This window comes from Bombina bombina, chromosome 5 (genome assembly GCF_027579735.1).
Source record: "Bombina bombina isolate aBomBom1 chromosome 5, aBomBom1.pri, whole genome shotgun sequence".
NCBI lineage: Eukaryota > Metazoa > Chordata > Amphibia > Anura > Bombinatoridae > Bombina > Bombina bombina.
In genome coordinates, this window is record NC_069503.1 from 420,898,356 (window position 1) to 420,913,279 (window position 14,924).

General features: G+C 37.6%; 1 protein-coding gene across 1 annotated transcript in view; it reads left to right on the top strand.

Annotated features, from left to right (window-relative positions):
- The first annotated feature begins 2,302 nt into the window (after positions 1–2,302).
- CMTM7 (CKLF like MARVEL transmembrane domain containing 7) overlaps positions 2,303–14,924 on the top strand; it is a 177,088-nt gene continuing 164,466 nt past the window's right edge. The window contains exon 1 of the mRNA XM_053714255.1: positions 2,303–2,507. Coding sequence (XP_053570230.1) covers positions 2,382–2,507 — 126 coding nt within the window. The 5' untranslated portion in view covers positions 2,303–2,381. The remainder of the gene's footprint in view (positions 2,508–14,924) is intronic.

The window sequence follows — 14,924 nt, forward strand, 5'->3', positions numbered from 1 at the left end:
ATTGGGCGCTAGATCACTATAATGGCCCTTTAATAAATCACTCTTTCAGTGCTATGACATTTTTATGCCATTTACGCCTGATGCACAGAGGAATCTATTGGCAAATAACTCTGCAAATAACTTGAAGACTGCCTTTAAAGTGAAAGTCAATTCTAGCGTTGTACAAATGCTAGGATTGACTATTGAAACAAACAAAGGGGACTTTCATTCATGAAGTATAAGATACTTCATGTAAAAAGCTCCTTTATTTGTTTAAACCAATCACCGTTTTTACCTGGTACAGCAACCCACGGCTAAAAAAATTTTTGGTTAAGAGGTGATGTTTTCACCTCTTAGCCAATAGCGTTGCAGTAAATCCGGCTCCCATGGGCGCCAAGCAGGATTTACCACACGGCTATTGGCTAAGAGGTGAAAACGTCACCTCTTAGCAAAAAACATTTTTAGCCGTGGGCTGCTGTAGCAGCTAAAACGGTGATTGATTGAATCAAATAAAGGAGCTTTCTACATGAAGTATCTTATATTTCATGAATGAAAGTCCCCTTTATTTGTTTCAATAGTAAATCCTAGTGTTTGTACAACGCTAGGATTGACTTTCACTTTAATCTGAATGCATTTTGACCACTAGAGGGCATTAGTTCATGTGTTTCATATAGATAACATTGAGCTCATGCATGTGAAGTTACCCTGGAGATAGCACTGATTGGCTAAAATGCAAGTCTGTCAAAAGAATTGAAATAAGGGGGCAGTTTGCAGAGGCTTAGATACAAGGTAATCACAGAGGTAAAAAGTGTATTTCTATAACATTGTTAGATATTCAAAACTGGGGAATGGGTAATAAAGGGATTATCTTTCTTTTTAAACAACAAAAATTCTGGTGTTGACTGTCCCTTTAAGTAAAATACTGAGATCAGTGATTCTATTATCTTGCCTTCCTGTATACATTCTTTGATTCATACTGTCTTCATGTGGAGCTGAAACACCTTCCTTTACAGCTTTAAACAGCATTTTAAATGTTCCTGTACAGTGTAATTTTTCTTTCTTTTGTTGTTGTTTTAAGAAAAACATTTATTAATTTAGAATGAATTGGAACAATTAATTTATTCAGTCTTAAAAAAACAAAAAAAAAAACACTGCCAGCCTTATTCGAAAACAAATATATTGACAAACATGAAATGCAGTCAAGTGTCTATTATTCAGACTAAAAGATTAATGGAGAAATAACATACATATTTATTCGTCTGCAACATTTCCCCAGACTTGTGTATTGTTGCAGGAAACTTGCAATATTTCACACTCTAGGCAGCAGCATTGTGTTGAATTGCTCTTCAAAAAAGCAGTGGAAGTGTCACCTCCACACAAAAACACACGAAAACAATACAAAGGATTTCCCATATGCTTAAAGGGACAGTAAACTCCTTACAAGACATTTCTGTTTTGTTGATATAAAATATTAGTCAAGTCTTAATGTTTTTCAAACAAATTCTTTTTACTGCAATTATTTTTAAATAGCCCAACTCCGCTCCCCATTTTCCTTATTTGGAGGAACACATCTGGGCTTTAGCTTACAGACAAGGATGATAGCCACTGTTATAAAAAAATAATGCAATAATGAACATATATGTAGCAGGGTTAGTCTTGATAGGTCAGCAAGGTGCATTTCAAGTTCTGAGAATTAGAAATTGCTCAAATGTAAGAGCTGAATTACATGAAACAGGAAAAATAAATTATGAAAATAATATACAGTAAAATTGTTTCATGTGTAAACAAACAAACATTTTATATAAAAAATGCAAGGTTTTTACTTTCCATTTAATCATGGATAAACAGTTATAAGGAACGTGACATTTGAATCTTCTATATGGTTTTTGTGACATGGTCTTTTTTTATTGGTGTAATACAGACTAATTGTTGCACTTGAGAAACAAACCTATAGCTTGGCCTCTATGGGACATAATATTGCATTCATTCTGAGTACTGAAAAAGTCATAAGCTATAAAAACATATGACAAAGGATGTTATTTAAAATATTGCTGGTTGTGTGCAATTGGTAACTTTCTTTGTCAGACTTGGTTTATTTTATTAGTTTGGGAAATTATTAAAAAAAAAAAAAAACGATTACTTGGATCAAGGTAAGGTGGGTTATTACATTGCTGAAGCAACATATTACTAAAATGACATTACGCTGTTATATCTAAATAGAGCATCAATTATTTATATTTCCTGCTTTTTGAGTGGGTGGGTATAGTCAGAGTGTGAGACCCCACCTCGGGCGGAGCTCTTACTGCCACAGGTCACAGCCTCTCATCCCACCAGCCAGCTACACCAGCAAGGCCGGGCAGTGAAAGTTCTCTAGAGGGGTACAGGCACTGAGGTACCGCAATATGCCTCGCAATGTCACCGTCATCCAGACCACTACCAGCAGCAGCAACGTCCCAATGGGAAGCCCGGGCTTATTGGACAGAGGTTACTGCAGGTCTTACGCGGCTATACTGAAGATATGTCAGATGGTTAGTAGTCGTTAGCCTTGTGTACAGCACTAGTGGCAATAATGAGTTAATAGAACATTTGTAACTGTGACAAAACCAGATGCGCTAAGTCACGTGCGCTCTCTAGTTAGTAGTTACTCAATGTTGATTAAAAAAACTTTCATAATCTATTCGGCTGCTCTTTCTAGAAATGTTTTCTGCAATTACTTGTCATATTTTAACCTGTTGGCTGCCGAAGAGGGAAATGTGTTTGTTGTAGGTCCTGTTTGGCAAATAAGGGGTTATAGTATCTTTATTAACGTTTATTATTAGTTTACCATACTGCTTTATAAACACATTTTTGTTTAAAGTTCAGCTGCTTTGGGTTTGTACTTTCATTGTAATGGGAGGGGGGCGCATAGGGGAAGAGGTGAGGCTAAATAGAGGGGAAACGCAGGCTTGCTTCCTTTTTTTTCTGATTATTGTTTTTTTTTTTTTGTGTTTGTGTGGAACATGCAAGGGCTGTTATGAAATAAACCAGACATCATTTTCATTTATTATGTGTACCAGCAGTCAAACACTATGTGAATCGTGATATATATATATATATATATATATATATATATATATATATATATATATATATATATATATATATATATATATATATATATATATATAATTGGCACCCTAGCACTCAAGTATACAGTATTTATTGTTCCACTACAGCATGTTTTTTTTCATATAATTTTTATTTTAAACAAAAGGTGTAACAATACAGTCAATCAATTTCCATATTCATCTTACATGGGTAGTACATAATATCAACATAATATACAATAGAAAAAGGTTAAGGTTAAGGTTATTGCTTGTCTTGGTAAACATATGCAAATAAACTTGAAGACAAACATAAACACACACAAACGGGCATTATAGTAATGATTCCTTTAGAGATAAAGTACACTTGCAGGGCAAGGGAGTTATATAAGAGGGAAAGGGTAAAGATGAGAAAAAGGAGGAGGAAAGGGGCGGAGGGGAGAGTGGAGGGAAGAAAGAAGGGGAAAGGAGAAAGGGAAGGGGATCATTAATGGAAGGGGGAGAAAGGGCTTCCGAACCAAACCAGGGCCCCCCTTTAGGACACTGGGGTCCCCTGGCCGGGGCGTCCAGCGCCTGCTTCTGGGGTTACTTACTTCAGTTTTGCTAGCCTCTGGACTTCCTAGTGTTTATGTTGCAAGAGAAACTTCTCCCAGGGTTCCCAGATGTGACTAAATGCTGCTGACTGGTTCTTTACTCTGAAAACATAGTCCTCCATGGACTTAACATAATTCAGGTATTCTACTACACCCTGCCACCTCGGGGGAAGCACCTTTTTCAGCATTTTAACTGAGGTCAGCAAGTAGAGGAGAAGGGATCTCTTATGGGTAGGTAATTTCTCTAACCCCAAATGTAGGAGGGCCGGCAAATTCTGGTAAGTCTAGTTAGACCAGAGCGGTTTAAGTCTGGGGCATGACCACCATATATGGAGCGGGGTACCCACTTCACCACAATCTCTCCAGCAGTTGGGAGGGTGGTCAGGGTATAGGGTCTGTAATTTGGTCGGGACAAGGTGCCACCTAGTAATGATTTTAAAGTAGAGTTCATACATCGTTGTACAGTGTAGTGTCGCTTTGGTCATTGTAATGGCTTTGGTCCATTCTAAAGTTGTGTATGATACTCTTAGTTCCGTCTCCCATGAGGTCATATGTCTCGTCTTAGTGAGTGAAGGGTCTCCCAAGAGGCTTCTATAGTGTGTTGTGAGGGGTTTATAAAGCTGGAGGCCAGCTTTCCACCTTGTCTCCCAAATAGTGGGGTTTCTGACCTTATCCGACAGAAACCCCCATGCCCTCATCAGAGATTTTAGTCTCAAGCTCAAACTCAAGGTGGCGGCGTGGGAGGTCAAACATGCTTACCATTTCTTGATGTGAGAGTAGATGGTCCCCAAGGTAGCACTACAGCATGTTTTATTAAATGGCTTCAGTATTATTTGTATTTATATGCAGCTTCATTCCGTTTTTTTTTTCTGCCCTCCCTCTCTGAAAAAAAAAAAGTTTGTTTTAATTAACTCAGCACATGAGGTAAATGAGAGAGTTCACATTTTCCTAATAACTATTCATCTGTAAAATTGCTGTAGGTTTTACACGTCAATTTGATTGTCCATACATTTTACAGTACCTTCCCTGTTGGACTCTGCTTTTTGTACACCAGATTTTCAGTCAAGTTCAATTTAACTTCCATGAGTCAGATAGGGCATGCAATTTTAAACAACTTTCCAATTTACTTTTATAATCAAATATGCTTTGTTGTCTTGATATTATTTGTTGTGAGCTAAACCTAGGTAGGCTCATATGCTAATTTAATTTCTAAGCCCTTGAATGCCTCCTGCATTTTGACAGTTTTTCACAGCTAGACAGCCCTAGCTCATGTGGGTCATATAGATAACATTGTGCTCATGCCCGTAGAGTTACATATGAGTCAGCACTGATTGCCTAAACTTCAAGTCAGTCAAAATAATTGAAATAAGGGGGCAGTCTGTAGAGACTTAGATATGAGGTAATCACAGAGGTAAAAAGTATATGAATATAACTGTGTTGGTTATTCAACATGGGTAATTTTATCTTTTTAAACAATTAAAAATCTGGAGTAGACGTTACCTTTAAAACTCATTTAATGGTGGGTGGGCTAATTTTTAACATTCAAGGCTGTGACACACTGCAAGCTTCTGAACAGTGTGCACATGTAATGTTACTGTCCCTTTAAGTGTTGACTAATTGAAAATTCAAATGATTTAACCCACAGTGATACGGCTGCAGATTACATGCAGGCGCATTTGTCTGCTACCAATTCTGAGGGTGCTAGTGATGTCACGTTTTTTGCAGCAGGTCACATCCATATAAAGTTATAAGCATTAAAGGTAGATTGTACACTAGATTTTTCTTTGCATAAATGTTTTGTTGATGATCCATTTATAATAGCCCATCTGGGAATGGTTTTGTAACAATGTATAGTTTTGTTTATTTTTAAATAACATTGTGCTGATTTTCAGACTCTTAACCAAGCCCCACAGTGTCAGATGTATACTGATGTCTACAGGTTCCTGTTTGCCTCATCTGTCTTTTCATATGCAGGGTAGAGGGGAGAGTAGAGTGTCTGCTCTTCCTGCTTTTCCCAGCCGCTTTCACTGGGTGTCCCAGCCTAGCCTCATCAACAGTGCTAAATTGAGAGCTTCTAAGCCTATTTTTAAAAAGGTTTTATACTGGATTTTTATATCAATATCTGTGCATATTCTTCTTTATAGTTGTTTATTAAATGCAGTCATATGCAAATTAGTGTATACTGCTTCTTTAACCTTCATTTATTGTTCACATATCTGCAAATGCTTGCCTTCTTTTAAAACAATCAAGTGATGATTATTTCAAGCTTTTATGTCCCTTTAAAGGGATATTAAATTCAAAACTAGACTTTTGTGATTCAGACAGTGCATACCGTTTTCTCCAATTTGCTTTCACTATTGAATGTACATGTTATTTTTGTATCGTTAGATATGCTTAGGAGTGTGCACGTTTATAACACTATATGGGGACAGAATTTGCAATGTGTATATTATGACAAATACTGCTGCCGTATGGTGTTCCAGAAACATGCACATTACTGAGCCGATAATAAATAATAAACTGAAAAGTCTTTTAAACTTGCTTTATCTGAGCTATGAAAGGGATTTTCATGTCCCTCATTTGCATAAATGGCAAATGTTACCCATTGTGAAAATGGTGCCTTATGTAGTAAAGCATTTTATGAAACCTTAGCGAACACATAAGATTAATATGATCATTATGTTTTACATGCATGGTCTGGGAGACACTGACACATCTGGTTTATTCAAATAATATTCTGGAGCTCTAAAGTTTCTGTATTTTAAATTTATATCCAGAGTTATTTCCTACTGTAAGTAATAGAGCTGTCTCAAATTCAATTTGATTTATCCTACTCATCTCATAAACCTTCTAGGCAGAAAAGATTGACAGATCCCAAAATTTGTTCACCTATATTCTTATATGATTTCTACCAGATGTTCTGTAGTTTTTGTCAGTCAGTTTTAGGGACTCTAGCTCACTGGTTTTCAAACCTGTCCTCAGGCCTCCCCAACAGGCCAGGTTTTCAGGATTACCTTGGATGAGAGCAGGTAAAATAACTATGTTTACTAATCAGCTGATTATTTCACCTGTGCTCCAGTTCAGATATACCCAAAATGTGACCTGTTAGAGGCCTGAGTGCAGGTTTAAAAATCAGTGCTTGAGAGTGACAGTATAAATTAAAGGGCGATATTAGTTGAAAAATGACATGCTATAATTTCTTAGAGCATGTAATTTGGAAACTATGAGCCCTGCACTAGTGTGTGTTTAACCCCCGCAAAGAAAAAGTCCCAATTGGAAACCGCTGCTCATCCAATCAACAGCATTAGTCGTATGGCTCAGCTGTATAACTATCATTTCTAATCAGTGATTATTGGTGGTTTCTGTTTGTGACCAGCAGTGCTCAGCGGGTCCCAAGTGGTACTTCTACTGTGTGTTTAATCCCTTTTGTGGGGATTAAACACACAGTAGTGCAGGGTCAAAAGTCTTAAAATTACATGCTGTAACAAAGTAGAGGCCGTTTAAAGCTGTTTATAATAAAATATTGATATTGTTTACCTATAATTACGAACAAAAACAGGTTTATTTGCAAGTCTGTAGCTTTAATGGATCCATGATCTTTTACTATATAAAGACGCTGTTGATAACAATAGGATCAGTATCACATCACATGACTATGTTCTCATGAATAGACCATTTGTATTATTTTTTGAGAACAGATAATAGCACTTCAGTTTCATATTAATAGTTACTCAACACACTGCAGAGGAAACACTATTTTGAGAGTTGGAACTAAAAACACTGTTATGCTAACCTCCTATTCATCGCTAAATACACAGTCTAGTTCTCCGTTTTTTTGTTTACTTTACAAATATTTAATAGTTACATTTAAAGTGGTGCAAAGAATTCGGAAATCCAACAGAGCGGGAACAGTCAACATTTTCTAATCAATAGGGCTGCAACTAACGATTATTTTCATAATCGATTAATCGGCCGATTATTTTTTCGATTAATCGACTAATCGGATAAAAAGAGAATCTATAATAGTTTTCTATGTTTTAAATAAAATCCACATAATGAGTGTTACAAATATAAACTTCAGACTAAAACTTTACATTAACACAACTGTTTCTTCAATTTTTAAGCAGCAGAGCACAGTTTTATAATTAAACAAAAGAAAACCACAAACTGTTTGAAAAGAGGTAGAACTAGAAAGAGTTAGACTATCACTGTTATTAACATTCTGTTATTCACTATTTCAGAAACTTTGCATTGAAATTCAAAAATCTCAACATGTCCACATGCTTCTGGCTAAGGCTGGTTCTCTGTTTGCAGCTATATTTCCTGCAGCAGAGAAAAGGCTGTTGAGGTGTATAAGTAGGGGTTTGGCCAATTTCACCAAAGTGGGATATTTATCTTTGTTAGCTCTTCACCAATGCTAAGTGTTTTCTACCTTGGCAAGGGACCTCTCTATAAAGTAACCCTTGACTTCATTCTAACATAAAAATATCTTGAATATCTATATGCAATGGTAAATAACCAGCTATAATGTTAGGGGAAATATCTAGTCCGCTCTAAAAATAACGAATTATTGAGGTTGAATCTGGTACATATTATCACAATTTATTAAAAATATAAGAAAACAATAAAAAACAAGATCAAAAGTGCTAAGGACTGTATATCATTAACAGGACAAAGCCTTACACATTTATTTATACAGTACATATAATCAGCAATAGCAAGCAATACGCTAATAATTGTGCAAACAGATAATAGTGCACATCAATTTAAATAACTCCCATCAATCTAGGGGCAAGGTGTAAACAACAAGCTTGGCACTATATCATGAAAAGCATAGTTCCAAATCACCAGATTTAATATAAACAATCCAAATGATGACTATTATATCTGGGTTGCACATAAGCAAGGGGTAGTTGTAAACTTATACTGTCCTGAAAAAGTAGACGTCCTTTAGGCTAAGGACATAACCATAAAACACAATACCATATGCAGGAGTTCATTGGAGTGAAGCAGCTGGTGTTGTGCACAGACCAACTAATTGCAAACCGATTAATCGATTATGAGATTCGTTGACAACTATTTTCATAATCGATTATTATCGATTATGCCGATTAGTTGTTGCAGCTCTACTAATCAAATATATTTCTGTTATATTGCTATAAAATGACTAATCAGCCAAGTCCATACCTCCCAACATTTACAAATTGGAAAGAGGGACAGCCCCCCTCCCTGGGCAAAAGTATGATGTGGTGGACAGGAGCAGGGATGGGAAATGGCTTAAAAAAATCATGAGACCAATGTAATATAAATTAAATTCTTAATAAAAAAAACCATCTACATTTAAAAATAAATCCTGTAAATTCTGTATCATAAATATATATTTAAATTCTCTTAGCAATTCAACACTCACTGAGAGTGGAAGCCTCTCAGTGACACACACACACTGCAGAGCACACACATGCGCACAAACACAGCAACACACACTACACAATGTATACACACATGTACAAGTTTTAAATACATAGCATACAAACACTCTACACAGTTTATACACATGTACACCGCCACAAATACATAGCATACACACATACTGCAGATCACACAAATAAACATGCACACACACAGCAACACACACTACACAATGTATACACACATGTACAAGTCTCAAATACATAGCATACAAACACACTACACAGTGTATACACACATGTACACATTATCAAATACATAGCATACACACATACTGCAGATCACACAAATAAACATGCACACACACAGCAACACACACTACACAACATACAAACACACTACACAGTGTATACACACATGTAAAAGTCTCAAATACATAGCATACAAACACACTACACAGTGTATACAAACATGCACACAGTATCAAATACATAGCATACACACATACTGCAGATCACACAAATAAACATGCACACACACTACACAGTGTATACACACATGCACACAGTATCAAATACATAGCATACAAACACACTACACAGTGTATACACACATGCACACAGTATCAAATACATAGCATACACACATACTGCAGATCACACAAATAAACATGCGCACACACACAGCAACACACACTACACAGTGTATACATACATGTATACAGTCTCAAATACATAGCATACACGCATACTGCAGAGCATACAAATAAACAGGCGCACAAAAACATATATACACATGCAGACACACAACATACACACACACATCACATAACGCAACAACATATACACATCACATACATGCAGACACACATCACATACATGCAGAGCCACACAACATACATTCAGACATACACATACATACATACAGACATACACAACAACATACAGGCAGACACACAACATACATATGATTACAGAGAATGTCCCAGGGGAAAATGTATTAATAATATGTGCACTGTGCTCAGTCAGGGCACTGCCTTGTCAGTGACTCACAGACACCTCTGCTGCACTGTTTTACTAGTTTCCCCAAATCAACCTCAGCAACACAGGCCCAGCTCATGAACTCTTGCCAAAACAAGCGAAGCCTACTCACTGTGCCACGGCCTCAGTTTCTCAGTCAAGGAGAGCACCAGAGGCCAGTTAGTGAACTTTCAAGAACTACCACTTCCTCCCACCCTGAGTGCACACCGAGTTCATCTACCTACTCACTGTGTACTCCGTGTACTGTGCATCCTGACTATCTACAGCGGTTGCATCTGATCTCAGCACTTTGAGTGTCAGTCAGTGCAGCTGATCAGTGGCACAGTGAGTGAAAACGGGACCCGGGAGTGTCAGTGACGATCTGCCAGCCAGAGAACTGGCCTGAGCCCCCAGCGGGCACCCTTCACCAAGACGACTGACTCCACAGTTATTCAGCGCCGCTCTGCCCACACTCACCAAGAGACCAGCAGTAGCACCACCTCACCACAACACGTGCACGGTGCACCAAAAAAACTTGTCAGATGCCACATGACTGCAGACTCTCTCGTCATGTGCACTGCAGGTATTGGGTAAGGTCAGACCCAATAGAGATTCATTTTTTTTTTTTTAAAGGGCCAGTAAACCTAGCAAATAATGTTATATAATTCTGCCCAAATCTGAGCGGCCACTTTTATTTCAAGCTTTCTCAGAATACCGGCAGTCTTTAACAATATATATATTGTTAAAACAGGCAGTATATATAAAAATGGCTTTTATATTCCATGCACACTCCTGAGCCTACTTCAGTATGTCCTCATGTAAAAGGGACATGTAAAAGGATATCTGAAATAGAGCATGGCTATTAGCATGCTCTCACCCAAGGTAATTCTTAAACTATGGCCAGTTAGTGTGCCCTTATGAATGAAACTTATAAATACTGATCTAGTTAGAGAAGCAGAAATATTATTATTACTGAAGTCATGGTGGATGAGGGGCATTTGAGGTGGGAGGGGCATATGAGATGGGAGGGGCAATGCCTATCAAACAGTACCAGCACCTTCCCCCCCCCCAAAAAAAAAAGAAGCCCTGCAGAGGCCCATTATCAGCAACCATCCATCCTGTGTTCCAATGGCACGTTGTGTTTGCTGAATAAAGACGCAATAAAACTGTCCTTCATTAGAATAGTTGAGTATCTGGAGCATCAGCTGTTGTGGGTTCGATTACAGGCTCAAAATAGCCAGAAACAAAGAACTTTTTTTCTGAAACTTATCAGAGTTTTCTTGTTCTGATAAATCAAAGGCTATTCCATGCTAGAAATTGCCAAGAAACTGAAGATCTCATATAACAATATTTTTTTTGCTCATATTGCCCAGTATATATACACACACCTGCATTCTAATTTTAAACTTTTAACTGTTCCATCACTGAGCATATTTAAAAATACATCAAACACCTCTTGTGTAAAAATATTGCTTGTCCCTTTTGCCTTAGAGAAGCCAGAAATCAAATTCTGAAAAAAAAAAAAAATTCTTAAGATGCTACCAATCTGATGCTTTAGGCAATGGCATCTATTTATCAAGCCGTCAACCGCAAATACGCTGGAATTCCGCAGCGTATTTGTGGCGAGCCTGATTCGCCTTAGTTATCAAACCCTACAAACCGGCAAAAGTAGAATTTTGTGATGTAACATACGATCCGCCAGACAGATCGATTCTTACGTCACTACAGATGTTCCGAACGCAAGTTCGGCACAATATGACTACTTTTGTAAGTTATCAAATATCTACCAGGTACGCTCGCCACTATTCCGGCCCAGCGTACCTGCTTTTCAATGCCATAGGAATCAATGGGAGTCGGAAAGCAGCGAAAGCTTATGCTCGCTGCTGCCCGATATCCCATTGATACCTATGGGAATGTTTACACCTAACACCCTAACATGTACCCCGATTCTAAACACCCCTAATCTGCCCCCCCCTACACCGCCGCCACCTACATTATACTTATTAACCCCTAATCTGCCTTCCCTACATTGCCGCCACCTAAATACAAGTTATTAACCCCTATCCCGCCGCTCCCGGACCCCGCTGCAACTAAATAAACTTATTAACCCCTAAACCGCCGCTCCTGGAGCCCACCGCCACCTACATTATATTTATTAACCCCTAATCTGCCGCCCCCAACGTCGCCGCCACTATATTAAATTTATTAACCCCTAAACCTAAGTCTAACCCTAACACCCCCTAACTTAAATATAATTTAAATAAATATAAATAAATATTACTATCATTAAATAAATTATTCCTATTTAAAACTAAATACTTACCTGTAAAATAAACCCTAAGATAGCTACAATATAACTAATAGTTACATTGTAGCTATCTTAGGGTTTATTTATTTTTTACAGGCAACTTTGTATTTATTTTAACTAGGTAGAATAGTTATTAAATAGTTATTAACTTTTTAATAATTTCCTAGTTAAAATAAATACAAATATACTTGTAAAATAAAACCTAACCTTACACCTAACACTACACTACAATTAAATACATTCCCTAAACTAAATACAATTAAATACAATTAAAAAAAATATATCTAAAGTACAAAAACAAACAAACACTAAATTACTGAAAACAAACAAAGTACAAGATTTTTAAACTAATTACACCTAATCTAATCCCCCTAACAAAATAAAAAAGCCCCCCCAAAATAAAAAAAAGCCCTTCCCTACACAAAATTACAAATAGCCCTTAAAAGGGCCTTTTGCGGGGCATTGCCCCAAAGTAATCAGCTCTTTAACCTGTAAAAAAAAATTACAACCTCCCCAACATTAAAACCCACCACCCACACAACCAACCCTGCTCTAAAACCCACCCAATCCCCCCTTAAAAAGCCTAACACTAACCCCTTGAAGATCACCCTACCTTGAGAAGTCTTCACCCAACCGGGCCGAAGTCCTCAACGAAGCCGGCAGAAGTGGTCCTCCAGACGGGCAGAAGTCTTCATCCAGGCAGCATCTTCTATCTTCATCCATGAACTTGATTAAATCAACCAATCGGATTTTTCCTACCTTAATTCCGATTGGCTGATAGAATCCTATCAGCCAATCGGAATTCGAGGGACGCCATCTTGGATGAAGTCATTTAAAGGAACCTTAATTCGTCGTTAGTCGTCGGAAAGAAGAGGATGCTCCACGTCGGATGTCTTGAAGATGGACCCGCTCCGCGCCGGATGGATGAAGATAAAAGATGCCGCTTGGATGAAGACTTCTGCTGGATGGAGGACCTCTTCTGCCCCGATCGGATGAAGACTTCTGCCAGTCCGGATGTCCTCTTCTTCCCCATCGGATGACCACTTCTGGACGGATCGGATGACCACCTGTGCCCAGCTGGGTGAACACGGCTCAAGGTAGGGTGATCTTCAATGGGGTAATATTTTTTTAAGGGGGGGATCGGGTGGGTTTTAGAGTAGGGGTGTGTGGGTGGTGGGTTGTAATGTTGAGGGGGGGGTATTGTATTTTTTTTTTACAGGTAAAAGAGCGGATTACTTTGGGGCAATGCCCCGCAAAAAGCCCTTTTAAGGACTGGTAAAAGAGCTGATTACTTTGTAATTTAGTTTAGGATAGGGCATTTTATTATTTTGGGGGGCTTTTTTATTTTATTAGGGGGCTTAGATTAGGTGTAATTAGATTAAACTTCTTGTAATATTTTTTTATTTTTTGTAATTTAGTGTTTTTTTGTTTTTTTTTGTAATATAGTTTAGTTTATTTAATTGTATTTTATTTTAGATAATTGTAGTTAATTTATTTAATTAATTTATTGATAGTGTAGTGTTAGGTGTATTTGTAACTTAGGTTAGGATTTATTTTACAGGTAATTTTGTAATTATTTTAACTAGGTAGCTATTAAATAGTTATTAACTATTTAATAGCTATTGTACCTAGTTAAAATAAATACAAAGTTGCCTGTAAAATAAATATAAATCCTAAAATAGCTACAATGTAACTATTAGTCCGGATTGGCAGATTAGGGGTTAATAGTATAATGCAGGTGGCGACGATGTTGGGGGCGACAGATTAGAGGTTAATAAGTGTAAGGTTAGGGGTGTTTAGACTCGGGGTTCATGTTTGGGTGTTAGGTGTAGACTTAGAAAGTGTTTCCCCATAGGAATCAATGGGGCTGCGTTAGGAGCTGAACGCTGCTTTTTTGCAGGTGTTAGGTTTTTTTTCAGCCAGCTCAGCCCCATTGTATCCTATGGGGAAATTGTGCACGAGCACGTTTTTCCAGCTTACCGCTACCGTAAGCAACGCTGGTATTACAGGTAGAAGTGGAGCTAAATTTTGCTCAACGCTCACTTTTCTGAGGCCAACGCAGCCATTCAGAAAACTTGTAATACCAGCGTTGTTTAAAGTGAGCGCTAGAAAAAAAAGACTTGTTAGCACCAAAAGTTTTTACCGACAAAACTTATAATCTAGCCGTAAGATAGCTACAATGTAACTATTAGTTATATTGTAGCTATCTTAGGGTTTATTTTACAGGTAAGTATTTAGTTTTAAATAGGAATAATTTATTTAATGATAGTAATATTTATTTAGATGTATTTAAATTATATTTAAGTTTGGGGGTGCTAGGGTTAGACTTAGGTTTAGTGGTTAATAAATTTAATATAGTGGCGACGACGTTGGCGGTGGGCTCCGGGAGCAGCGGTTTAGGGGTTAATAAGTTTATTTAGTTGCGGTGGGCTCCGGGTTAATAAGTTTATTTAGTTGCGGTGGGCTCCGGGAGTGGCGGTTTAGGGGGTAAACAGTTTAGTATACTGTGGGTGTTTAGTGACAGGGTACCAAG